The 27,984-nt window shown below is 37.4% G+C and overlaps 1 protein-coding gene across 4 annotated transcripts; it reads left to right on the top strand.

Annotated features, from left to right (window-relative positions):
- The first annotated feature begins 1,190 nt into the window (after positions 1 to 1,190).
- ANLN (anillin, actin binding protein) lies at positions 1,191 to 27,980 on the top strand. 4 transcript variants are annotated; one of them, XM_030265184.4, is made up of 25 exons: positions 1,191 to 1,323; positions 5,443 to 5,596; positions 5,963 to 6,247; positions 6,652 to 6,998; positions 7,721 to 7,943; positions 8,844 to 9,037; positions 9,174 to 9,281; positions 9,750 to 9,870; positions 10,698 to 10,814; positions 11,354 to 11,580; positions 12,097 to 12,248; positions 12,556 to 12,703; positions 13,384 to 13,519; positions 13,837 to 14,019; positions 14,564 to 14,690; positions 15,477 to 15,525; positions 15,605 to 15,661; positions 17,041 to 17,079; positions 17,416 to 17,437; positions 18,451 to 18,563; positions 20,205 to 20,258; positions 23,044 to 23,130; positions 24,641 to 24,748; positions 26,088 to 26,260; positions 26,589 to 27,980. In XM_030265184.4, exons 1-25 carry the CDS (start codon positions 1,306 to 1,308, stop codon positions 26,710 to 26,712), a joined length of 3,366 nt encoding a protein of 1,121 aa, XP_030121044.2. In that variant the 5' UTR covers positions 1,191 to 1,305; the 3' UTR covers positions 26,713 to 27,980. The 4 variants fall into 4 exon arrangements, with proteins under 4 accessions (XP_030121044.2, XP_030121046.2, XP_041570461.2 ...); XM_030265186.3 differs by lacking the exon at positions 20,205 to 20,258; XM_041714527.2 differs by lacking the exon at positions 9,174 to 9,281 and having other exon boundaries at positions 26,589 to 26,822.
- Positions 27,981 to 27,984: the final 4 nt, after the last annotated feature.

The raw sequence follows: 27,984 nt of genomic DNA on the forward strand, positions 1-27,984 counted from the left end.
CCACAGTGTTTGCAAATAAGACACTGGAAAGATTTTTTTAATGAGGGACAATTAGAAGAGCATTGGTTTCTTTAGCAAGGCAAAATAAAGGCTGAAAGAAGACTACTGCCTATAAATAATCAGAGGCAAGAAGCACAGCACTAGTGAAGAAGGGCATTCATGCAAGGTAATGAACACCATTTGCATAGGAGCAAAAAGGTCTAAAGGGGTGCCAGTATGATTGGACAGACAAGACTCATTCATTTGATCAGGCAAACTTATAGCAGCCTCAGAAAGGGAATGGCAGATATGGAAAAAACAAACTGTATTTGTGATTATGCTGAAAACATGTATGTGAAGGGTGGTTGGGGTGGTGCATGGATAGCAAGGAGTGAACCTCAGCAACCAGTGGATCTCAGTGAATTCACATTCACTGAGAAAGGTGTGCCAGTGAAATGGGGACTGATGTAGGAAGTGGTGTGAGTTTTCCTCATGAAAAGTATGCACAATTTCACAGTTGCACTGGGGTAAGTATCCTCTGCATTTACTGTGTCACACAAAAATTATGTTTTCTGCCGACATCTCCATGTCAATGCCAGGTGAAAAATTAATCTTCAGTGAAAAAGGGGTCCGGGCACATTCCTACTGAGCAGCTGCAGCAAGATATGTGATCGACCAGGCGCTATTACTCGCCTGTAAAGGAGGTAAAAGCCTCTTAATTCGAAGAGGGGCTGTCAGTGAGGAGGAGCGGGAAGGTGAGGACAAGAGGACATAGTCTTTAAGCCGTGCCAAGGCAGGTTTAGGTTGGATATTTGGATAAATTTCCTCACAGAAGGAGTGATTAGCCATTGGAATGTGCAGTCCGGGGAGGTGGCGGAGTCACCACCTGGAGGTGTTAAGGACTGGACGTGGCACTCAGTGCCGTGGCCTGGTTGGCAGCGTTATTCCCCTATAGGTTGGGACGCCCCGATCTCAGAGGCATTTTCCGAACAAATTCCGTGACAGGGCAGCCACGGCGGGACGGACTCCGAGCACCCCACACAAGGAAGTCCTGGGCAGCAGGGCCGCGGTGACAGTAAAAGGGAACAGCGGTGCCCCCCCAGGCCGGGCCCTCAGTTCCCCCGGCCGGGCGGGCGGGCGGGCGGGCGCGCTGCTGTCCGATTGGGCGGCGCGCCTGTCAATCATCGCCCGCGTGCGGGCGCCGCCCCCTGTTCCCGTGGTGCCTGCGCGCGGCGGGCGCTGAAATTCAAATCCCGGCAGCGGTTGGGGTGGAGGTGCGGCCGCTCGTGGGAGGCCTCGGCCAGCGGAGCCCGCACCGGCACAGCGATGGACCCGTTCACCGAGGTGAGCGCTCCGCCTGGCTCCGCACGCCCCGGGTCCTCGGCTGGGGAGGGGGTGCAGTTGGGGAGCCGGCGAGTTGTCAGTGCCGGGGACCCAGCGCAGGGAAGGGGCCGGTTGGCAAGCTGCTCCCTGCGCCGCACTCTCGGGATGGGAGAGCTGCTCCCGGCTGAGCCCTGTCAGCCATCCTCGTCCCTGCTGGCCGCGGGGTTTGCGGGCTTGCAGCGGGGTGACCCTCGCTGCCCCGCCCCGCGATCCTTGCTCCTGCGGCTGCCTCTGCTCCTGGGGCCGCCCGGGCTGTGTCAGAGCCTGCCGGGAGAGGACGGAGCACGGGTGGTTGGCGCAAGGGTTTGCGGAGGAGAGGCCCTTTCCCAAGCGGGAGTTTGCCTTTCATACGCGCCTGGCAGATAAGATTTCCAGCAGGGACGGAAGGGACCCCGGCAGCAGATGGGAGCGCTGTTGACACTCTGCGCCTGCCATACCTAAAGGTCGAATCATAAGTCTGTCCAAAGAGGAGAACATCTGATAAAAAAATGCATCCTACTTGGCGCGATTGGTCACTTTCTTTGGCAGGCCCAGTTCCTCTTTTTTTTTTTTTTTTTTTTTTTTTTTTTTTTTAGGGTCTGTTAGTTGTTAGAGTGACTTTTGCAGATGCAAAACTGTAATAAAATGAAGACTTGACCTCCTTGAAGCTGTATGAATGTTGAAAGTTTCTTAAAGATGCTATGCTGTACTTTGATTTCATGTTAGAGGTGTAGTTTTAAAGCTGTCCTGTGACTGCTTTGAGAAATGACATAGTAAACGGGGCCTTCAATCCACAGCCTGTGTAAATAAAACCTGAACTAATTGAAAAAAAAAAATTCAAGTCAGATACACTGACTCTCTCCTCCCTTTGTAAACAGTCTGTTTATCAAACTGACATTCTTTAGATCATTTGAGTGCCCAGAGCAGGTGACTGCACAGACTTGATTTTTTAAAAAATGAACATAAGGTGTTGATCCAAACAGATTTACTAAATGTGTTATGCCAAGGCAGTCCCATCCTATCCCCATGTAAAGCCTTGCAAAGTGTAAACATCTAAAACCTCCTTCCTTAATTGGTAGTGAGTGACATGATCCAGCTTGTCTTAAATAAACTTCAAGTATGGACTACTGAATCAAGTTTAAAATGGTTTTGCATGCTGGGAGATATTCCAACTTATACACGCCCTTCTTGTACATAACTGACTTTGAAATGCTTTGAAAATGACCAACTGTGAGGCCACTCCCCAGAGTAAACTTCATTGAAGTGTTAGCCAGTATTGCAGAGTGCATAAAAAATCACCTTCTCAAGAATATTTCTGCTGTGGAGGACATTCCACTGTTGTGTGAAGTTCTGACCATTATTAGTGTCCTAGTATTGAAATTTAGTAACTTTTCCCAAATTTCTGTGAAAAGAAATTTGACCACATATTTTCAAGTATTTATGTTCTGTGGTTTGTGTTGCTATTTTTCTTAATTTAATATAACATTCTTTAGGTTAACTGCTTTCAAGTAATCTTTGTCTACACGTTACCATACTCTGATACTTGCAGGGACCTGGTGAGGCACTGTAAGTGTTGATTATGTAAAATGTAATAATTTGAGCCTTAATTGGACAAAGCATACTGTTAATTCAGTATCTGCTGACCACTTTGCAGTGGCAAATTTTTTCTGTGTCTCAATGAATTTAAGCTCAAATAAATCTTGGTGTAAGATTCAGTGGAATGCTTTCAAAACAGTTCTGAAATAATGTTTCTTTTGGTTAATCTTGCAAAAAAAAGTGATAACCTTCTGAATCTCAACCAAATTATTAATGCAGATTGCACTGAGGAGACGATAAAGTCGGTACTTTCTCAGGATCACAATGAACATACTATTTGTGACTCTCCATTCATAGGTGATTTTATAACTCGGCTTTCTTGCACAAAAGGGTTTGTGTTACTATGGGATGTTAGAAACAGTCTAGGTTATTTTGTACTTTGAAGTAGTTTTTACCATTCATAGAGGCAAGGATGGTTTCCTAGCATGGAGGATGAGCAAAGAGAAATAAGTGATGCAGTTGTCTGGGGAAGATTTACAAATGTGAGGTTTGAAGTTAACTATTCCTTCAATTGCTCCCTTTGCTCTATTCTGCTACTAAAGCAGCAGTTAGAACAAATTCTTGTTTAAGAGCACAATCATATATGATTATATATGGGTTCAAATATCTTCTCTAATGTGTACTTTAAAACATACTTTTGAAAAACTCCCATTAACATTTGAGGTGGGAAGGATTTTTTCTGATTTTTAGCAAGTGCTTTTGTAACACAGTAATCCACTTTGACTTTGTAGTCCTCAGAATCCTTGATGTAATAAAATAGGTGATGGTCTCACACACGTCGTAGGATTCTTGGGGCTGTTCTGTGCAGGGTCAGGAGCTGGATTCCTAGTGGATCCCTTCTAACTCAATATATTCTAGGATTTTAAACTTCTGTGATACTCTAAAGCTCTGTCATCAGAACAGTTGTAGAATGTACTTGTAGAAAATACCCTGTTGATGAACTTGGAAAGTAAGCCTCAAGTTGTGGAGTGTGGCTTACTCATCGTGTGTAACAGCACCGTTGCAATTATGGCAGTTGAATGGAAAATTTGAGATGCAAGAAGCCAATAGGAGCTGGAGCTGAACAACAGAGCCGTGCATTCTTGGGAAATGACATCTCATATGTAACAACTGAAACTCTATTTTGCTCAGCTAACAAAACAGAAAGGAATGTGCCTTTATTTGAATAGAACTATAGGAATACTGTTGTAAAACATATTCAACTTTTTGCAAGAAGCTGTTAAATTGCCTTTAAGGTTTTTTCACTTTGCAGCTCTCTCTTTGCATTTTGGGAATAAGGAAAGTTGACTTCTGGACACAACTATCGTGGAACCTGCATTGAAAGCATTCATGCCATTTCATGCATATTGGTTTTGGGATTTTTTTTTTCCAAATTCCCCCTCTTCTGTGAAAGTTAGCAAAACTGAGATTTGTTTTCACAAAAAAACTGTTGAGATTAACATTCTATTTGTCCTGTGTTGTCCTACAATAGAACATTGTTTAAGACTTCAGCCTTAGACAGTTAAAAATGCGAAATGTGTATTTAATTGCTGTGCAACAGGACAGATAATGGCTGGCACAGTTCTCAGAATAATTTATGTACCACCAAACAAGTGCAGTTTATATGCTTCCCTTTTAAGGTCATTAGTTCAATTGCACAATTTCTTGTCTCAACTTTAAAGCCTATATCAAAAGAGTCATTAAGTATCCTTTAGATGTGAGCAAACTGCGTGATAATGACTTACAAATGCTATATTTAAAACCAACAAACCACAACCTATTTTAAACCTGAGTACTGTAAGGAATCACTTTGTACTAGTGCGGAACATTTACTAAACCAGCTATTTTTATATGGAATATAATCAGGATACTCAAATTTCCAGTGGGAAGGAAATGAAAAAGAATATAGCTTAATTGGTATCTCTTTGTATGTTTTTCTCTATAGAGATATGTTAATAAACAGGCTATTTACCATAATACAACTAGGCATAATATCATTCTATTCTTAAAATTTAAGCTTGAGGTGAAGAAATTCACCTTTTAATTTAGAAGGTGTAATAGCAATTTTTTTTTTTAATATTGACAGCCACGCTTTTATTTGTTTAACTTTTTTATGACCTCTTGACAATCGCTTCAATGCTGTTTATTTTGTTAGAGGGCTAGTGCCAGTCAGGTGACTTCACCAGATGCTTTAGCAAAGTGTAAGAAAACCTTGCTATCAGGACTTGACAGATCAAGACTGTCATGTGATGATTCAGGATAATAAAAAAAAATTTACTTTCAAATATTTCTGATAATTTTGGTGTCTGTAGGAGGCCCTCTTCTTTAATTTTGCCATTGCTCGTGTCTCTTTAGCCCAATTTTCTTTCAGCGCCAAGCTAGTTGGAGACAATAGTTGATTTAATGACTGAAATTTGGAACCTACTGGCTATCTGTGCTAAACAGAGTTCCATCATCTTTTACTCTGAGCTGTTACCAGTTAACACACTGCAATGTCTGGTAACACATGACTTATTGACCACTCAGAAACTCCTTGAAAGAACCCGTGCCAGGCGAGAGAACCTGCAGAGGAAAATGGCAGAGCGGCCGAAGATGGGGGCGAGACCCACAATGCAGACCAAGAGGGCCAGAGAGCCTTTGGCAGAAACTGGTAACCAGGCACCTCTTCCCAGTGATGAAGGTATTTAGTGGCATGTTTAATAAAGATTGTTTTGATACCAGTCCTTTTTTTCCGAAGGGAAAGTGAAAACACTGAGCATTTATCTTAAACTAAACAGTGATGGATGCAGTTACTTGGCCCCTAGGACTAGCTCATGTTTAGCTAGGCCTGAGAGCAAATGTGCCAAGTCATTTGTAAGCTATTTAGAAATAATTGCATAATGTCAGAGAGTGCCTTGTGCTTGGTAGATTTGGGAAGGGCATTTTTTTGGGAAGCATATCAGGGTATTCATAAATCAGAGCTTTATTTGTACTACAATTTTACGTTGTTGGAAAATTTTTTAGATTGTTTGAATACTAATTTGTTTGAATACTCTGACCTATCCAGTGAAACCAGATACAAAGCCATCACCATCAAAAAGACTCTGCCCTAATGATATAGAGACTCAAGCTTCTAGTTCAGAGAATGTACAGCCAGTTCCTTCAAGTTCCACAAGCCATAATTCTCCTCAGATGACTTCAGAATCACACGAAAATGCTTCTAACAGATCTTTGTTGGTTCAGCCTCTTGAGAAAGTAAAACCAAACACCAAGTCAGAAACTCCTGCAGCCCTTTCAGTCAAAACACGAATGCAGAAGTTGGCAGAACAGCGGCGCTGCTGGGATAGTGAGGGTATGTTTCACTTGTTATGCACCGTTGGTGTCTCTCAGTGTTTGCATTGATGATTATGTTGGCTAGAAGAAGATAATGTTGTGTGTGGGAAGATTAATGTTTTGTTAAAGAATTCTAAGACAATACTAGGGCAGGCCTAAAATATTTAATATTTAATTTTAAACTTCTTTTTCTCTACTACTCTCATGCCTTGCTTTTCACAACACTGACCTACAATTAGTAAATTGCTTGATTAAAAATGTTTAATTTCGTTAGTCTCAATGCCTCCAGGGCTAGTAGTTTGATTCTACTGATGGCAGGAACGTCTAATTGTTGATAAACTCAATACAGAGTATAATGTAAAAGATACAACTGTATCTCAATATAATTTATTAGCAAAATAAATGTGTTTTCTTTTTTTCCAGATCCCTCTGAATGTGTTCCTCTGTCTCCTCTCCAGTCAAAAGATCTGTCTGTTTCTCCACCTAAGCAGACATCCAATGTCCTGGCAAGCGAAACCCCTATTGGGAGAAGAGGCCGTTTAGCTAACCTTGCTGCTACAATTGGTTCCTGGGAAGATGACCTAAGTCATCCATCTGCAAAGCAAAACAATGCACAAGAACAGCCTGGCACTACTTGTTTATCCAAATTGTCCACTACAAGTGGAGCATCTGCTAGAATCAATAGTAGCAGTGTAAAGCAGGAAGCTGCATCCTGTTCTCAAAGGCTTGTTGAGGCTTCTATTAATAAACCAGCAAACTCAAAGAGAGCGGTGAGTGTCTGATATAGTTGCTGATTAAAAATTGATTTGAGTATTGTTTTGGGGTGGAAAAATGTTAGCACATAACTGTTTAATCTGAATTTAAGGGTTTGGCGTGAACAGTCTTAGTCTGTTTACAGCTTTTGATTTATTGCAATCCTACATGCCCTTTTTTAATAACAGATCTGAAACAGCTTAGAATTCCTTTTACTGTGACTTAAAGATGAGAGTACTTATGTGTTTTGTTGGTGTCAATGTACTTGATTGCTGCTCTTGACCATCGGAATGGGGACTTGTTACAGGGATACTGGGTTTCACTCTGTAACTTCATGTAGTTGATTGACTGAAATTGTGAATGTTATTGCTGTATGAAGACTCAATCAGAATGATGAAATAAGTTGTACCAGACACTTATTGATCAAATTATGCAATTTGTGCAATGACAGTATCTGCCATGTGCATTCTTGTTTAGGGAAGTGTGGGATAATATTTGAAATAGCTAGCAAGAGCATCTGGAATGCTGAAACAATTTGAAATACTGGATAAAAAGCAAAAGTATTAAACAATTTGAAATACTGGATAAAAATAAAGTACTAAATGCTGGCTTTTTCTTTTGTTGAAGGAACAGGTGTATTAGGTGATAGTATGCTATGCAAAGTGCTTTCATTCTTTTTCCTCTTGAGAGAATAAGAACATAAGTCTCATATTTTATTTTTTCCTTTTCCCTTGTTAAGGATCCAAATAATTTTTTAACGCAATCTTCAAGAGTCACTGCTCCCTGTTCTAAAGAATCTGAAGTACAACAACAGCCAACAGAGAATCCCTGCAGTCCTCGGAAAACTGAAGAGTGTATACAAACAGCGAAGTCAGCTTTATCTCAACCAGTTCAGTCCAAAGCAGAGCCAGTCAAAGGAACACATGTGCAACTTGAACCTAAGGGTAAACCCACAACACCAGGTAGGCTGTTTTTTAGCTTCAGTAAATATTCATTCAAATTAGGCCTATGTGTGCTGTGTTGAAAACAACATACTAGTTAAGAATTTAAGGTACCATACCAGATAATACCTATTTCTAGCTGTAACTCAAATAAAACGCTGTTGAGTTCTGTGATCATTATTTTAAGTTATACAGCTTCTGTATTTTGCAGGGGATGTTTTCTAGGATGTGGTTTTAGTGCTTCTTAAGAGCAAAAGCAGCCTAACATGTTGAGATGATTCAAAATTTAATTCAGATTGTCTGGTACTATATGTATCCATTCAATATAATGTTAAGAGCCTGCATATTTAGAAGAAATCAAAGTTTGTTGCCACATAGATGCTCTAACTTTGCAGTGTCTTTATTTTCAGTGATAGCATTAATGTCAAAACAAGTGAACATCCTCAGTTTTATATTCAACTGCTTGTTGTGTTAGAAACCTGGACTAACAGCTTGAACTCTTAAAAATGATGGCTAGAAAAGCAAGTTTTAGATATGCTGACAGTAAAAGATAAGCTCGATCAAGTAGGGTGGGTGCCAAACAACATATCCTCCTCATGTACTAGAATACTTAGGTCTGTGAAAGATCTAAGTGGGGCTGGCTGTAGAGGACATTTTGAAAAGGCAAACCGGTTTAAATAAGTGGTGTATTACATATGGACTGTAGTAAGAGAGAGACATCTACTTGCTTTGATTTACTCTTTTATTAACATCAGTGTTATGATTTACAATTCAGGTTCAGTTTGTACAAAGTATAATGGAGTAAGGGCTGTAAAGTAGACAGCTTAATTGCTTCACTGGGAACCTTCATCAGGATACAAAATTGCAGTGATTTCTTTAATTTTGAGAGTTTCTTTCAAGGTAAACCAATTGTTCTTGTAGGGGGATCTGGAATTAAGCCCTTCCTGGAACGTTTTGGGGAGCGCTGTCAAGAGCGTAGTGCACGCAGCCCTGCTACGAATACTCCAGGGTGCAGAACACCCACTGTTACCCCAAATACAAGGACAATCCAGGAGCGGCTTCTCAAACAAAATGAAAATTCCTCTACTGCCAATTTAGCGCTTCAGCTTAAACAGGTATGACTTGTTACATTCATAACTAGCTTATAAGCTTGGGGAAGGTTATTACTGTTCTTCCCCTTCCTGAGGAAAATGGAGTATTGTGACATCTTGAGGCTGTCAGCTTTTCTCCCATTTCCCTTCATCTGTTTAGGAACGTGAACGAGAACTTGCATGCCTTCGTGGCCGATTTGATAGGGGCAATCTGTGGAGTGTGGAGAAAAGTGACAGTTCAAAGAGGAAGCTTCCAGAAGCTAAAATGGTAATGTGTTACCTCATCAATCAAAATATGATACTTTGAACTGCTTTATATTCTGAATACAGAGTTAGACGTGGAAATACATATAAGGGCTAAAAACCTATGCTTTGGGAGTGCTTGGGCTATGCAAGACTACTTGTCGAGTGATTTGTATGGTTATTGACAAATTATTAGTTTATGTCTTGTAGAATTAACTAAGAAAAGTGATACTGCTTTGAGCCAAGTGATTTATTTACTTTTTGATGATAAGTGTGGGGGGTTTTATGTTCTGTAATTGCAAAAGCATAAGAGGTCCTCATGCAAACATTTAATATTTACTACTTCAGTTAAATATCTTGGGTAAATAAATAGGGTACTGGATAGGCAACCTCTTTTTCCTAGCAGATATTAAAATGTATTTTCTTCTGCTAGTTTTTTAGTTGCTTTTAACATTATTACCTTCTGAATGCATTCTGTTTTTATTCTTCCCAGGAAAGCCAATCTCATGCTAGTCCAGAACATCCTCCTAGATCAGATGCCTCTGCTCTTGGATCATCAGAAGACACATCAGCCGGTGACAGGCCAGCAAAGTCTCCTAGCTTGGAGTCTTCGGGTGAGAACTGTCACAGTTTGCCTGTGACTAGTGCTGGACAGGAGCACTGCACTTGATATTCATGAGCAGAGAACAAGGCCAGTAATACTGTGTGGAACTGGACCTCTCCTTTGGTTACTGGTTATCTTGCCTAAATCTTCTTGCATGATAGTAGTACTCTGCACTTCTATACCACTTGGAAGGATGGCAAGGCAAAACTGTCTTTTTGTTTTTCAATGGGAATACCTATGTTTCAAACTTTAATGGAGGTTAAGTGCAGAGAAGTGAATGAGAATAGTCAGTTACATATTTAGTTTAAACTGTATCTGAGTAACCAAATTTCCACAGGAAGCTAATGGGAGGGAACTCTTCCCTTGACAGTATCCCTTTGTGGTATTAATTCTTATGGTAGGACACCCGAAAAGAATTGTGAGATGCTCCTGGCATCTTTTCTGGTGTTTACTGAGCGGAAGAATCTTCAGCTCTCTGTGAAACAACTTAGTTAATGCTCTTGGTAGACTGTTCACTTGAAAGATCTATCAAATGTCCTTCTAGAAAAATTGGGTTTGTGTAGTAGATTTTTTTGTTTGTCTTTTTAAAATTTTCCCTTTTTGCTCCTGAGTGTCTGCACTCTGCTACGGTTTCAGCGTTGTTTGTTGTGGTGCTAGTTTTCTGATAAGGTAGAAGTCTAGATGTACAGGTTGTAAGAGGGTATTTTAAGGGTTTTTTTTGACATGTTGCTAACTGGAATATTTAATCTAGTGATCTTTTTGTTAGTTAGACTTCTAAAATTCATTAACTAGAATAAAGGCTAAACATAATACTTCTTTTCTTTATAAACCACTTAGATACTTCTAAATGTGAAGAGACTGATAAACCCAGTCCTCTGAAGACTGCTGAGTCAAAGAGCCCTGTAAAAGCAATGTCTGTCTCAAAACTTGAACAACTTGACGAGAAACCAAAAGGTTTGTATTGAGTAGACTTATATTAATGACTCAGCTCTCTATGGCCCCTTGTCTCGGACAGTGTTAATAGCCTTCAAGTCTGAACAATGAATTCACCATCCATTTGCTGAACTCCATGTGTTTTGTAATGAGATTTCTATAAAACAAATTAGGAAACTTCTATTTGCGTACATAACCCTTCTCTCTTGACATTCAAGTCTTCAAGGAATATTAAAAAGCTGATATTAAAAGCTCATTGGAAAAGGACAGAAATGACTGCCCTACTGTTGGACTTGCAGTTAAATTTCAGATGTATTTGAACTAAAAGGTTGAAATTTGTCTAAAATGTTCATCTTTTCATTCTCTTTCTGCTTTGATTATACAGTATATGTAAAAACAGTGTATTAAAACAGCCATAGAAGAGTACTTTTAGGTTCTGTATGCCCGACTGCAAGAAGTGCTTTTTAACCAAGCTTGCTTGAAAAGTAAAACAAGTTTGCTTCTGTTTGTTTACTGAGAGCTTTGATGTTACTAATGTATTTAAAAATGTCGCCCTTCAGATGAAGTATATGAAGGCAAAATGCGTGTGGATAACGAGCTGAATAGTTCAAAAGTGATAAATGAGATTTTTGAAATTCTTCAAGAGGATGGTCCTGACATAGAAAAGCTAAAGAAAGAAATGAGCATGAGCCTGGAAGGTGAAAGTGATGAGGATGAGCAGGAAGAGTCACTGAACATTTCATCAATGTCTCTGTTAACCCCTCTAGTGGAATCTGTTGGTTCAGAGGTGAGAATTCAGGGAGAGTGGGAAAGGGCTTTTTTATTACAGAGAGATGTCCAATTGGCTTGGGAGCTGTGATGTTTTGTAGTATTAGGATATCTGGGCAAATAAAAAGTTACAAATGGTATTTTGCTAATTAAAGCATAATGAGGTCAAGTTATTTTTCTCTGAAAATAGTATAGCATATTACAAGTGGTCTGTGAAATCAAGCCTTTTACTACTTGAAGAGGTATACATGCATTCAGTGGAGTGACTTCTGATGAAAAATCTGAAGAGAAGTGATTATGTAACTGTACTGATTTGGAAGCTAAAAGTGGCATCTCATTGAATTCAATAATCTGTTAGTGTCCTTAAATAAACTTCCTCTATTGTCCATCTTTGTAAGATAGTTAAATAGTATTAAATATGTTAAATGTTAAATAGTATTAAGCAATTTACTGTTTATATGTAAAACAAGTAAAGGAGAGAGAAAACAGATTATTATTATGTTAACAGATAGCTGTAATATTTTCTTTTCCTCAGGCCTTTGGTTCTCCTTCTAAGTCAACTGGGGAAGGTAGCAGTATCAGTGATGTCAGTTTGAAGTCTGAGAAGTTCCAAAGGACCAGAGTTCCCAGGGCAGAATCTGGAGATAGTATTGGCTCTATGTCGGAAGATCGCAATCTTCCTTACAGGTAATAAACACAACCCCTCCACCCCTGATTCTGTAAGTGTTCAAGTTAAAACACTGGCTTTTTTCACTCTTCTAATGATGCATACTACTCGAACTACAAATTAAGCTTTGTTTTGCAAGATCTCAGCCTTTATCAAAGATTGTGTAGTCTTTTATGTTGCTTAAACATAAAAGCAGCTGATAGAATGCTTTCTTTAAAGCCATTTAGGCAAGTTGGAAGGCTTCAATGTATGATACATGCGTATGTATGTATTAAAAAGAGCTTGGCATATCTGTGAAACATTTTGTGGGGTTTCCTTTTTTACAAGTGTCGATGCGTACAGATCCCAAAGATTTAAGGAAACCGATCGTCCTTCAATAAAGCAAATAATTGTTCGCAAAGAAGATGTAGCTTCCAGACTAGAAATGAGAAGAAATGGCCCATCTGATCAAGTCAACATCAAAAAGAAAATGCAGGTACCCAATATCCTTCTTAAAATCCTTTTTCTAATCTACTGTTTCCAAATTTGATTGCCCCTATGAATGTCCAGGACATTAAGGTACTGCTTAATCTGTATGTTCTTAATACTTAGAACTGTAAAATTAAGTGGTTAGGTTATTTATATTTTGCATAAATATCTAATGGTAGGGATTGATGATGCATAATTTGAACAGCTAATGCTTCTCTTAAAAGGATCATGTTATAGATTAAGTTTGGAGAGAACAAGTCATTGTTTTGAGAAGGAGACAGAGAATCTGTGTCTTAGCAGTGCCATTGAGTTAGGCAGAATTTGTAACTGCCTACAAAAGTAGGTAATAGTCTGATCTTTACTAGTGCTTTGTTCATCTGTATTGCTGAATTTCTGGTTAGTGCTGCTTCCCCTGGTGGCAGGAAGACTAAATGGGATCTGGAACATAAAACATTGGAGTCTTTCACTCCCTACCATACCTCTGAGATCAAAAAAAAAGTTGTGTTGCAATTTTCCTTTGCCAAAGTAAGAGTAAACTGCAAGGCTTTTGTAGTTTTCTATCTAAAGTATCTGATTTTCTTTTGTAGCCTAGCCCCACAAAAATTCTCATCTAGAGGCACTTCCTTGTTTGAATGCAACACTAGATATCTCTTCTTGGTAATTATTTTTACTATTGATTTACTCTAGGAACTGAACAATGAGATCAACATGCAACAGACAGTGATTTATCAAGCCAGTCAAGCTCTGAACTGCTGTGTTGATGAGGAACATGGAAAAGGGTCACAAGAAGAAGCAGAAGCAGAGAGACTTCTTCTCTTTGCAAGTAGGTTTTTATGCTCAAGTTCAATTCTTTGTAATGAACATTTTGACAAGGTTCATAATTTCTTCCTCATGCATTTATTGTGTTACATTGTGTCCATTTATTAATAGTTCTTCACCTGGAAAAAAAACCCAGGATATTATCTGTTCTGTCTCAGCTCATTTTATAGGCAAGATGACATTTTTGTATCTTTCTTGACCCTTATATTCCTATTACACTGTAAAATGATTAATATTTAAGTTGCATTTTACATACTTATGGCAGAAAAAAAAATTCAGTACTTTTTCTTCTGTAGAACTGTAATTAATTTCTTTGTGCAGCTGAGAAGAGAACTGCTTTATTGGAAGAATTGAATAAACTGAAGAGTGAGGGACCACATAATAAAAGAAATAAAGCTGCTTCTACATCCGCTGAATTTGCTCCCTCCAGGGGATCTGTTTCCATTTCAGAAATGCGTCTACCTCTAAAAGCAGACTTTGTATGTGGTACAGCTCAAAAGCCAGGTAAAACTAGCAAAAGCTTTATTTCTTTTCTCCTCTGTCCTCATTCTTCCAACACGTATTTCTGGTTCATTCTCCTTGAGTTTTGTTTTTTTTTGTCTTCTCCTTTGATGTTCTCAGAGATCTAGGGGTAATGAAAATTTAGCTATTGCATTCAGTTCATCTGCTTATGACTAATTTGTCAATGTTTCAGTGAAATCTGATGTCTGGTTAAGCTGGCAGACCTAAGCATTATAAAGAACTAAGATTATCTGCTGATCTGACTGAAAGTTCCTGTCCCCTTTCACACCCTGGTTAGTGTAGGTCTGGCCTGAGATGCCCCAGGCAATAAAGCAGTTGCTGTGAATCCTGTGGAGACAGTTTTACTAGTAGACATAGCATAAAGAAAGTAAAATTGTTTTAAGTTTATAAGCAAGTCTCAAATGTTAACTAAATGTTTTAAGTAGGGTGAAACAGATTGTGGTTAGTAGCAATGCAGTACTTGGGGATTTTTTTTAGATGCTTGGGAGTCCTCTGGCTAACCAAACCATCTGATGTGTACTTACAGAAGCAGGAAATTACTACTATGTAATAATACTGAGATCTGGAGCAGAAAACATGGTTGCAACTCCATTAGCAAGTATTGCCAGTTCCCTGAATGGAGATGCTCTTACTTTTACTACGACATTTACTATGTAAGTCTAAAGAAACCAGTTTTAACTCTGATAGTGGAGCATGCATAAAAACATTTAAAGTTTTAGTTATAAGAATATCATATTCTGCAACAAAGTATGGCGAGATTTTGTGATATCCTATTTCCTTCTTCAAAAAAATAGCTGGAAGGCACTTCTCTCAAAAGAGCAACCTAGACTTATTCAGCCATCCATCAGTATTTTATCTCTTGCATTTTCTGCCTTTTGTTCCTTCCTGGAACACCTGCAATGACAGATGGATTGCTGTGCCTGAGATGTGTTTTTCTATTTTGCAGCAACTGATATTTTATATAGCTATTTGGTTTTGGTATCTGGAAAAATGGTGCTATTACAAATATAACTTCAGCTCTCACATGTCAGCTAAAAAGGCATTGTGAGTTCAAATGGCTGTTTGCTAGTAAGTCTTCAAAATCAAAAACAGAGTTTATTTAAGTTCAGTTGTACTGGAATTTTCACTTAAAATTATATACTCAAAAAACCCAGTCTGTGGCAGGGGAGGGTGCAATCTGAGAAATGGTAGATGCACATTATCTGCCCCTTGTTGTCCCCTCCTCTTCCCTTTTCTTTTCTGAGTTCCAGAAAGTATTTTGAAGTAGTAATACATTAAAATCTTCAGCTATAAGGAGCAAAAGAAGATAAGAAGAGTAGCTTAAAACCCAACAAAACTAACCAAAACAAACAAAAACCCCCCCCCAAACCCTGCCAAAAACCAAAACAAAAGCTTTTTTGCTTAAGATTTTTTAACTTGTTTTTCTTCTTCCCTTTTAGGCATGACGTGTCAAATGACTTTGAAATAAATATAGAAGTTTACAGTTGGGTATGTATCAGTTCCTGTGATGAGGAGGTGTAAGGGAGAATGATGTGCTGTACTTTCTCAATACCTTCTTGCCTTACAGGTACAGAGAAAAGAAGCTACAAGCACTGATAAAAGGAAAAAGGCAAATAAATCTAAGGTAAATGAAACCTGAAAATCACTATGTAATGTTTCAACAGAAGGTGCGCTAGGAAAACTGACTGATAGTCTTAGACAATCTGTTGCTTGCTTTTACTCCCTTCTCAGAACATCTGCCATGACAGATGGATTATGGAGACCTACAACAATTAGTTGATTGGACCTGCAGCACTTGGTTGAGTCTGAAATATATTGGTGGGGAAGAAATCTTACTAGTTCTGCAAAATGCTATGCTTTGTGGACCATTATTTATTAGGTGTGGGGCATCCGATAGCGATTTATTGCCCTTTTTCTCCACTTCAGCTAAACTATGCCAGTCAATATGTTCTACCCTGGAGTTGGATTTGTCTTAAAGGTTTTATTGATCAACTAAAAACTTTCTTCCCAATATTAAGGATAAGCACTAGATGCCTACTCTTTAAAGTAAACATTGTTTTAATAAGGGTGCACATATCAAGTGCTTGTGCTTTTTTAAAGATATATAAAATATGTAACCCTAAACCACCTTTCTAGAGGTGGTTTGGGGGTGTTTTCTTTTCGTGGTGGTTGTTTATTTTGGGTTGCTTCTGGCGGGGGGTGTGTATTTTTCTTTTCATTCTAATGGAACACACAGTGAATTAGTGGCTTCAGGACTGATTTCCTCCTTAACATATCTGTCACTTGGCAAAAACAAGAAACTTGAATGTCTTTCAGAACAGTTGGAATGAGTACTTAAGTCTGTGTCTGCAAGCAGAAATAGGAAATTTCTTTATTCTTTGACTTGGCACAGTGAAAGCTTCCACCTATTCTATAAGTTTGAAGTCCCAGGGTTCACTTCTCTCCTGTGCTGTAGTTTAAAGGAATTTTTACTTAAACTGAATGATTTCATGATATTGTAGGTAAGTTGCTGATATGAGGTTATAGATTTGCCAATGGCATCCTATATCTGCTTTTTAACAAGCTGCTTAGACTTGTCTTTAAACCTCAATAAGAGTACATAACTCCAGTTTGTGTTTAACATACACAATATGTTTGTCTCACTTAAACTTTGAGATTTAATTTGAAACTAATTATGTATAACAACAGTATATTGAACATATCTTTACATTTATTGCTAACTCTTCCCTTTAGTTAAGCAAATGTAACTTTGAAATCCCAATACAAAGGTAAAAAGGCCTACTAAGATTGGTTTTCTTCTTTAACTTTTCTGCAGTAATTATTTCTTTGCTATGTAGCATTTCTTCCACTGAGATATATTACGTCCAGTTAAAAACCCAAGACTTACTCATAGTAATGAGTACCAATTCAAAATTTGAGATAAGTAGTTTCACTGTCTAGTTTTCATACAAATGTGGTGGACAAATTCAGTAGCAAACACATTTATCTTGTCATTTTTTGTAGGTTATTACTCCAAAGAGATTATTAACATCTATTACCTCGGTAAGTATGAATGTCATATGGTAACAAGATCTGACTATGTCCCCTTCCAAAGGGCATGTTCTGACAGATTAAGACTGTGCCCATAACAGGTTCTTTCTGTTCCTTATGTAAGGCTCTATAAATTGTCCAGTTTTCTGCCAAATTTTTCAGTTATCAGCTCTGTTACATATGTAATACTGAAAATACGCATTTATTTGGACTTTTCAATTTTTTTTTTCTATTTGATTGGGTTTTTAAAAGTACTTCCAATCTAATTTCTTTTCACCTTGGCTTTGTCTTCAGTAGGAACTGTCAGAAGTACTTTTTCACTAAGTTTTTATTTCTCTCTCTTTCTAGAAAAGCAACCTTCTTACTCCAGGTAAGCAATGTCTAAACATCTTATGCCAGGATGAATAATCTACACTTGCCCTCAAAACCGCTATATCAGTAAATAATACTTGTAACAGATAACAATTTGTGAGTAGTAAACGCTAAATTTTCCAGCCCAGAAACTGGCCCTGTGCTTATTATGTTACCATTACGTTCAATGGAAGATATCTTTACAAAATCAGAACTAAAATCTGCTATCAGATACCCATGGTTTACATTTTTTTTCTTGAAAATATGAATTCAAACTAATTTAAAGATTTTTAAAGTAGAGAACTAGAGTCTGCTGTTGAATTAATACAGAATAATTTGAAAATATGAACAGATCCTGAAATATTGCTTGTGTAGTGTTTTTTTTTATATATTTATGCATAAACATATATTAACTTTTTTTATATATTTCTGACTCTTGACAGGGAAAAACAGCACCTCTAAATATTTTTCTAAGTATCTAAAAACATTATACACTTATCTGACTAAAGTATGAAATACTTGAGCTAGCTTTGGCAGAAATTGCAGCAATAAGGAGCTCATGAACTAAATCTGGAATGTGCATCATGCTGCTGCAACTAGTAAGATTCCTGGGCTACAGTGTGCTTTTCTCATGATATAAGTGCAAAGGAAAGGCGTACAAGTTCTGGAAGATTGCAGTGTGTCACTTGAGAAGAGGTTAAGAGATAGAAAAGTCACGTTCCTACTGCAGGGTGTGTGTGCTTTGTAGTGTGTCCCAGCATGCACTCCATCCTCCTGAGATTTTAAATGCTTTGTTTTCTCCTTTGTGGATGTTTTCAAACCTTGTTTGTGAAAGAAAAGATGTGCTGAGGAGGAATGGTGTGTATCAAGATTCTCTCTGAATGCATGGCTGGGCTGCACTGCAAAGAGTGCTTCTCCTGGAGTACTGAGCAGGGCATGCATACAGTAGTGCAAATAAAGTACTTTTCTTTAAGTCTTGCAGCATCCTGGTTTTGTGTTTTGGTATGACTTCACTTTAACTTTTCTCCACAGTCATGGCCAGTCCAGGTGGCCCAAATGCCATACGCAGTACGAATTTCATCCTTGTTGGATCCCACAAGTTATCGCTGTCTTCTGTGGGAAATACCAAATTTGCACTGGACAAGGTAATGGAAATTATTGGTTGCTAATCCATGGGTAATTACATGCTACTAGAAAAATAAGAGTCCGGGTTTACTTTTCAGGTGGAAGTACCATCCTAGAAATTAAACATATATAATGGTTTATAGATAAGTCATTTATATAGACATTAAAAATTTTCTGCATAATTTTACTTACATATAATTTCATGTGAAATATATGTAGTTTTGAGATAAACAGGGAAACTTTAATTACTATGCCAGGTATACAGAAACTTTCATTTCTGTAGCTCAGTATGAGATGTGGTTGTGCAAAGATAATGAAGGAATTTGATTACGGATTTGCTTTCACTGACAAAAAATTGATGTATGCAGTTGGCAGTTCTATATGTGGTGTTCATATTGTTGCTCTAGTCTTGCAGTTATCACTAAAGAAGGCATTAAGTGTGTTTTAATGATAAGGAAGTATTTGAATTTTGCTGCACTTAATTGTCTTAGAAAACGGCATTTGAATATATTTAGGAGCATGAGTTTTTCTTTTCATATCCCAATTGAATTTGTGGAAGCAAATTATCTTAAGTTTTTTTGGAGAGTTCTTACTGAGTTTTATGCCATTAACTCCTTGTCTAAACAGAATGTTTATTGGCTTTTGCTATGAGAAGTTTAAAAAATACATTCTTACATTCATTGTAATCTCTAGCGTTGTAATATCTAATATCTAAAACCTATTTTAATAGTTGTTTATGCCAGCAGCTATCTTAAGCTAGTTTAAATTAATTCAAATGTTACTACAGTTTATGGTAGTACTAAATCACAGGTTTAGCTACCCAAACAGTAGTAGGAGAATAATTTTGGTTTTTTGGCTAATAAAGTCTTATGGTGATGATAGTATTATTGCAATTACAGCTTCTGATGAGAGATGAGAAAACAAAAACTAGTTATGTTTGCATAAGCCTTAAAACAAAGTATTTCAATAATCGCAACTTGTGTTTTACTTTTCGTAGATAGAAGCAGATTCCTTTACTGAAACAGATGGCAGAGCAATGGTTAAATTGCACTGTTGTTACTGACCATGTGAATTTCACAAGTAGCAGCTTAGGTTCGTCAGCACACATGTTCCTCTTAACCAGAACTATATGTAGAAATCTTTATGTGTAGCTTCCTTATTGGAAACCTTGTTCTTGGAGTTAATGGAATCAGCTTTTGCATTATATTCAGCAGTTTAGATTTGGATTTCATTGGTTTGCATTGTATGACAGGACACTGGACTGGACTAGTGAAATACAGCAAAAGCACAATGTTCAAAGAGAATTCTAGGGAAACTATCACTTGGTTATTTTTTTGCAGATGCGGTCTTACAGTCATCTGGCAAAAAGGGGAATTCTTATTCATTATTTGTTTGGGGGTTTTTTGTTAAATTACTACTTCAGTAAAACTTCAGTTTTGACTTGGCCTATGGCTGTACCAAACAGCTGCTTGCTTCATGTATTTCTAATATGGAACAAACTGATGCCACAGTGGATTGAGTGTCATTCCTCTCTTTTACCTATGTACTGTTAAAGTGCAGGGTAGAAAGGACCAAAATATACTCATGTATAACTGTGTCCTTTTTATTTCTAGACCATAACTTTACACTAATTGCATTGAGCATGTTTCTTTTTTCCCTAGATAAATTTTGAAGGGGAGGAAAAAGAACTGTTGGGCTATATGTTCCAGGACAAGGTTGCTATGATCCTTTAGTTTCTAACTTAAAATAGGAAAATGCTTTCTAGTGCATGTTGCTTATTTCTGTCTGGCCTTTTTTCCAGCTTTTTAATTCTTCTGGGAAAATCTCAGATTTTCTTACAAAGATTTACTAACTAAACACAAGATGTTAGAAGCCTTTAAGACTTGCAGAATTCTACCCCTCGTCTTTCATAATAATAAGCATGCTGTTAGAACTCAGTTATTTAGGTTGCCTAGGGTTTTTTCTTAACTAGCATGTTTTTCTTGTCTTCCTAGATCATTAGAGGAGGGTGTTTCTTGCTTCAGAGCAAAACGATGTGTTTCCTAAAGAGTTCTAGTCAGGAAATTTGAGGCAGCTTCTTGATGAACTACACAGAACATAGAATCAGCTGCTGTGCTGATAAGAGAACCAGAGAAAAATGTCTGGCAACCTAAATGCTGCTGAAGAAAATGAAAATATCTCAGGACCTAAATAATCTTGCTTCTTATTCCTAACCTTGTTCTGACAAGACATTTGGGGGTTTTTTTAAGCAAAAAATTTTGAAAATAAAGTCAAATAAATTAGGTCCTTATTTGTATACAAATGTACACTTAAAGTATTTTACTTGATGTATATGTTTTTTGCTTTAGAAATTATGTTAATTGATATTCTTAACAGAAACAGTTTGTCTTTAACCTGTGAAAATAGTTTTATCTATTTAATAATTTACTTGAGTCCTACAGAAGAAAGTGTTTTAGATGAATTTTCATGTTTTCTCTCAAAATTAAGCAAGTGATAATTTTAGTACCTATCTTCTCCTATTTTAAATCAAAAGTCTCCTAAGAAACCAGTTTTTCAAATGCTGGAGTTCTTGAGACTCGTTACAGATAATCTTGTATGACAGTAAGCTGTGTTCCTGTGGCAAATACCTGAGTGACCACACCAGAATGCCAGCTAGCCTAGTCATGGGCTTTGGTTTTCTTTCCATCTAGCTGGGTATTTGTCAAACTGCTTTCTTTCCATATCCTTTAACACTTTGAAAGAGATATATTGTTAACTAGAACTCAATATTTTCTCATTATATGTAAAAGAGGGTGTTTTGAGACCTGCATTAGTAATTAGTAATGGTGTTGTAGGCTCCGCAAAACTGTGTTGTGTTTGTTACACAACCTCTTTGCTTTGTCTGTCACACAGTTCCTCACTGGTGAACTTCATAAACTGGATTCTTCTCTTCCAGCATAAATCTTAAAGGAGATGTAATACCCATAAACATGAAGTGGGGAATGGCCAAATATTCTTTAGGGCCTCATTCAGAAATGGGTTTTACTGTGCTTTATTAGGGTTATATGCCATTTTTCCTTGGTGTAGCATGTAGGGTTATAGTTGTCTTTGTGGATAAGTTGCATTAGTCCTGGATTTTTAATTTTTGTTACATGTCTAACTATTTTTTGCTTCTCAAGTGGTCATGGTGACTCCTACCTAATACTTAGAATTTTTCTGTGCTATACTGTTCCTGTTGAGTACAGGAGCAAGCCATGCACACTGTGTTAGTTGAGTAGATATGATATGAAAATTATTTGATCACCTGCTTGTGCCTGTGTGTCTTACATGTGGGAGGAAGCTGCAGGATGTCTGCAATTCAAAGGTGATCAATTTCTAACCGCAACACCTATTTTTGTGGTCTGAAGGACTTGCTAATGCCCACAGATGAGCACTTTCAACTACTGAGGGTTACTCCTGTTCATCTTAATTACTAGCAAAATTTAATTCCATTTGAATGGTGTTGATTCCATAGTTCTGAAAGCTTTTTGTTACTGTGTACACATGCCTGTGCCTATTCCCTGGCAAACAGTTCTTTATTTGTATTTGAGTGGCAGCATTGACCTTCCTGTTTTTTTCTAGTAATACAACAGATGAGTGTTTCTGATTTGTCAATTTATTTTCAAGATTCTTAGCAGTATTACTTCAGATTAGCAATAAAATACGGCCTGTAGAATGCTGTGCAGGTCATCATTTGCTTGTTGAATTAGCAGTTTGCCTCAATTTCCTTGTGAGGGGGCAAAAAAAAAGAAGGGATATGATTTCATGGGAGTAGTGAAGGTCATGAGGCATTATGTGTGGAGGGATTGGGAAATGCTCAAAGGCAGACCTTTGTTGCATGCTCTTCCTCAAAAATCTTGACTATCAAATGACTGTTTAACTGACCTCTGGTACAGTAATGAAGCTATGATTTTTTTTTTTTTCCAGTGGCAAAAATAGGACTGGGAACCTTTTCAGTTAGAAATAACTTAATGCATGTCTTTAACACCTTAGTGTCAGTTGAGAGCTCTTTTCATTAGTTTTCCCCTTTCTAGGTTTTCTTTTATACAAAGATTTATGAGTAGGCACTACTATATCAGTATCTGCCAAAAATGCTTATGGTACCCAAGTGCCATTCCTGTTTAAGCTCACTTTGGTATTTTCCAAACAACCTAGCGTCAAACTGAGGCAGAAGCTTGAAAGGTGTGGACTGGTGCCTTCTGCTGTTTCTAACCATGCTTGAAGTGCCCGTTTTCATAGCTAGAGTGCATGTTTATATATATATCTCCTGATGAGCAAACTAATAAATAATTTTTGGAAAGCTTCTAAATGAACTTGAAACCAAAAGTGATTATTACTGTCTTGCTTGAGTCTGACTGCTTCTTTCTGGCTGAAGGTCCTAAGAACAAGATGATGCTAACATCTTGGTGCAGGTGGCTTGCTTGAACTGGTAAGACTTAGTTGAGAGGTGTCAAAATTAAATAATTGTTTTGCATTTTGCAGGTTCCCTTTCTGTCTCCTTTGGAAGGTCATATATATCTGAAGTTGAAATGCCAAGTGGACTCTTTGGTGGAGGAGAAAGGGTTCTTGGTAAGGTATTTACTGTATTCACTTCAAACTCCTGCCTTGAAAATTACAGGTCCTATTAAATATAGTAATTTTTTAATGTCACACCTGTGTTTGAAGCTTAAACCTGGCTTTTTTTTTTTTTTTTTTAATCTCTGAACCAGACCACAAATGGTTTTTAGTTTCGCTTCTAAACATGTCTAAGAGTTTGTGTATCTCTCTTCTAAACACCTGATTATCTGTTATTTTGAACTTGTTAACCTTCTCTTGCTAAAATCTATGATGTTAGACGAGATTTTAATTCAATGGCAGAAAATTTTACAGGACTCTCTTTGTGTGTGTCTAATAAAAACAAAATATTAAAAATATTGGATCTTTTTCCACTGTGTTTATAGCTTTTCTGAAGGACAAAGAAACAACAGTAATTTTTTTGAGAAATCTTGTGCCATTCTCTGTAAAACTGGACCTAGAAAATGCAGTTGATACTTGGGCCCAGGAGCTGGAACTGTTGAAATGTCCACAAGATGGCAGTAAATGTGCTATGAAAATGAAACATTAACATTTGCTGTTATTTTGGCGTTTCCAGAAATCACGATTTCTTTAGACTCTTTTCAAACACTGCTTTCTGTCTCCTTTCCCTTTACTTAATTGAAGTCGAACAGATTTCATTAGATACAAACATTTCATATGGTTATGGTATTTGCTGTCCCATGTTTCTGTGTACTAATTTGAGAAAGCCCATATTTGCTTCTACTATACAATATGTAAAACCTGAAGAATTATGTACATGCCTACTGGATTTGTTCAGAGTAAAGGTTTGGAAACTCCCTGTACCATTGAAAATTATAATCTGAATTGTGAAGAGCAAGAATCGCAATACACACCTAATTGGGGAAAAAAGTTCTGTGTAAGCTCAAGAGGTGTCAGGAATAGAAGTCAGATACTAAACTCTCCATTCCAGTTTTAAAGAAATGGGGCTTGAAACTGATGAAATCCAGCATCCAATAAAAGAACTGCCAACACAAACATTTGAAAATCAATTTCTAATTTCCTTTGAACTGACTAAACTTTCTTGAGTCTAGCCTCTTGAATAGCTGCATGTTTTTTCATCCTGATTTGTAAGTCAAAAATTACTTATAATCTGTATTATATATATTAATAATCTAATAATAATAAATTGGCTTTTGAACATGTTTTGTGAACCATTCATACTGTATATACTATAAATAACTGTTCTTTGCCGTTAAAATAATGGGAATGTTTGGCACCATCAACATGAAAAATCTCGTAATTCTAAACAGCAATGATAGGTGCATTTTAGCAAAAGGCTGCAAATGTGAGAACGAAAGTGTGAGCTAATTTTCTGTGCCATCTGGAAAATAAATACGCTGTCTGAGTAGAAGCCTCTCAGTATAAGGTTTTTTTCCTTCTCTTAGTCCTATGAGGGGTTTGAGAACCATTCTGGTAGAAAAATAGTCAAATACAGATCAAGCTCAAGGTACAAAGTTACCCCATTTAAGTTTTTGTTTTTAAGACTATGTTTGAAGATGTCAGTGGATTTGGAGCGTGGCATAGGCGTTGGTGTGTGCTGTCTGGAAATTGTATCTCCTATTGGACATACCCAGATGATGAGAAACGAAAGGTAATGCTGTTTTATAAAGTTTAAGTTTAAAGTTCTGTAGTACCCTATACAAATAGTTGTTCATTTTTAAGGACAGTAATGTTTAGGCTTTAGAGTGGTAAAGCATGGGATTCAAGTTCCTAAAGCTTCCTTAGGGAATGGAGGGGACTTGTCTTCATAAAGCTGACCTAAATCATGGCAAACTGACTTCCCTATCTAGTAGGAAAGGGGGAAAAGTGATGGAAGATCCATATTTAATTTCCCATTTAGTCTTAAGGCCTTCCATTGTGCTCATTAAATCACTAATTATTTAATTGAAATTGATTGGACTTGTACAGCTTAATAAACAGACTGTATTTAGTTGCCTTAAGTTTTAGACAAAATGATGACACACACTTAGTATGGTAAAAAATTAGGGTGGCCAATCCTTGTATATTGCAGAAGCATAGCTGTAATTTTGGACTATCTTATTTGAAGTCCTTGTCTTCTTGCAGCTCCACGTTGTAGCTGGAAGTGGTGCTTCTTAAATGGTTCTCACAGAAAACGAAGTTCTTGTTGGGCTAATGAGACAAATCAGAGGTTCATCTGTCACTGAGATGAACCTTCTTGTCTCCTTATAGTGTGTTCCTGCAGTGTACTAAAATGTTTCCAGGTTCTTTTAAAGACTGCTTTCAAGAGGGTTTTTCTGATTCACTGAAGTTATTTACCATTAAACACATTCTTGTTTAGTGGCAGAACATTTTCTTTCCCAAACTCTGTGGCAAACTCTGGTCCTTTTGGGACTTCTATGCCAATCCAGATGCCTGAGTTTAGTTTCTTCCCTGCCAGCAGAGGAACACCATATGCTGATAGTTGACATTGCCAAAATATATCAATGTACTTTCTTTCCTTGCCAGGAGAGAGGGAAAAATCTCTGCCTACTCTAAGACAAGCTAGTAAAAAAAAAAAAGTTAAGCAAGAAGAAGGTTCCTATTTTGCTTTTGTCTGCAAGCAAGAAGCTTTGGTTTGTTTTGCAGGTTCTGTTCTGGAAAATCTTCTGGACTTGTTTCACTGTTTTTCAGAGAGAGTCAGCTGTATTTTGGTGATCTACAAAAATATTAAACTTACTAAATGCTATATCTGTTCCATCATGAAGAGATAAGATGTCATCCAGAAATATCAGTATTAGTCCATGGTTACTTTAAATCTTGGGATGCTTTTTTAAATAAATTTCTTACAGCTGCACATATATCACCTTTTTGTATGGAGAAACTCATTGAGGGAACGTGTGTTCACTTAATATCATTGAAGTTGTCAAAGCATATGTTGTTCAGAATTACTCTTGCAGTGTTCTTGACTGATGAACTGATTTCCCTTTCAGCATCCTTTGGGCCGGATAAACTTGGCTAACTGCACTAATCATCAGATTGAACCTGCTAACAGGGAGTTCTGTGCCCGTCCCAACACTTTTGAACTAATAACTGTCCGACCTCAGAGAGAAGATGACCGAGAGACCCTTGTCAGCCAATGCAGAGACACACTCTGTGTTACAAAGTTAGTGCATAAAATCATGGAGGTTGTGGGAGGGTGTTTTACCTCATGTAATAGTTGTAGTAATGTAGGAGCTTTACAGCTTTGTCATAATGATGCAAAGGTCATTTAAATGCTGAGATTTTGGGTGGCACTTGAACTGTTTTGTTCACCTTTAGTCCTAACTGCTCTCTAGAAGTGGAAATGCGAGGTGGCTTTGTAGCAGGATTGTGGAATATTTGACTTAATTTTTAACCCTACTATTTCTTCTGGGCTTTTGTGGTTGATCAGCTTGTCATCTGTCACAATAAATGGAGGTGGAGAATAATCCATAGGGTTCCTTGCCTTCTAGGAACTGGATGTCTGCTGATACTAAAGAAGAGCGTAACCTTTGGATGCAAAAGCTCAACCAAGTCCTCATTGACCTTCGCATGTGGCAGCCTGATGCCTGCTACAAGCCTGCTGGGAAGCTTTAAACTCAGGAAGGAAAATACACAAGAAGAGAATTTGAATGAAAATGTGGGAAGTCCTCTGGGTCACTTATGCTTTAAGTTTGAGAGAGTATTTAACATTATACAGGACTATATTATGCAGTGTTTTTATTTCACTTAAAAATTTTAAATCTTTCTTACTTCCTAGTTTTGAGTATGGTAGGAAGCAATTAGCTATTTCTAAATGTGCTAAATATTTATATAACTACTTTTTTGGAAGTCTTTTAGCTAGGTGCATTCTCTTTTTTAAACAACTAAATTATTGCAGGGAATCACACTTCAGGGCAGGAAGGGGGGGTACTAGCTAGTGAAAGACAACCCTTCTAAATAACTCAGCTCTCTGAAAGAAACAATAGTTCAAAATACTCTTAACAAGAATGCTGCTGAAGCACAAGGTTTAATGTTGTAACATTTGTTGGGGTTCTTTTGTAATGACCAGGCATAAAATAACAAGTCAATTTTATTCTACAACATACAGTATAGATAATTCTGCTTGTCCAGCGTCCTTGTGGTCAGAACAAGACATGCACAACATATTCATACTACTTTTGCAATTTCTTATACAAACTAGTGTGGATAAGTGCATGGCATGTACACTATGTGATTTGCAGATGTGGGGAATTAAGTATTCAGTATATTGCACTTTGATAGAAATGGAAGGTCTTGAATATTTTTGTTAGGACTGCTATATAAAAAATAATCAGAAAGAAAAATTTAGGTTTATGGTTGTATACGTCAGTATTTCCTGGGACTTGTGGTTTTTACAAGCTAGAATTCTGCATTTGAGAACCAGGAATAGATTAATAGGTAGTAAAATTACCCTTTTTTGTTTTGTTTAATAATTAGACTTTACAAAGCTGCTGTGTCCCAACTCATACTCCTTTGGTTGAAAGAATGGGTCTTCCTCCCCTTGATAGACATGTCCACAAATACATATAAAAGCAGTACTTCAGACCCATCACAAAAATGGCAACGTTTCTCAGTTAAAACTTGCAGTTCTCACAGCTTTTCACTGAGCTTATTGAAATATCGGCTCATTACTTCACTAGGAATGCAGTAGTGGAAAACTCAAGATTGCTATTGCAGTTATCTATTCACACTTGAAACACTAAATTCTGTTACCTTATACTGTTTTCATCCTGCCTCTTTTGTATATGCTTTTAAATCTCATTTTCTTTTCTGATGTCTTTAAATATTTCCAAACTATGTATTGAGATTTATTTTATTCCTTTAAAATAAAAAGTAAAACCCTTCCTG

Source organism: Taeniopygia guttata, chromosome 2 (assembly GCF_048771995.1).
Source record: "Taeniopygia guttata chromosome 2, bTaeGut7.mat, whole genome shotgun sequence".
NCBI classification, from domain to species: domain Eukaryota; kingdom Metazoa; phylum Chordata; class Aves; order Passeriformes; family Estrildidae; genus Taeniopygia; species Taeniopygia guttata.

Excerpts from the sequence above, each read along its gene's own strand:
- ANLN (XM_030265184.4), top strand. Across the intron at positions 5,597-5,962 it reads ACCTCTTCCCAGTGATGAAG|TGAAACCAGATACAAAGCCA; the intron begins GTATTTAGTGGC and ends TGACCTATCCAG. Across the intron at positions 14,691-15,476 it reads TTTACTACGACATTTACTAT|GCATGACGTGTCAAATGACT; the intron begins GTAAGTCTAAAG and ends CTTCCCTTTTAG.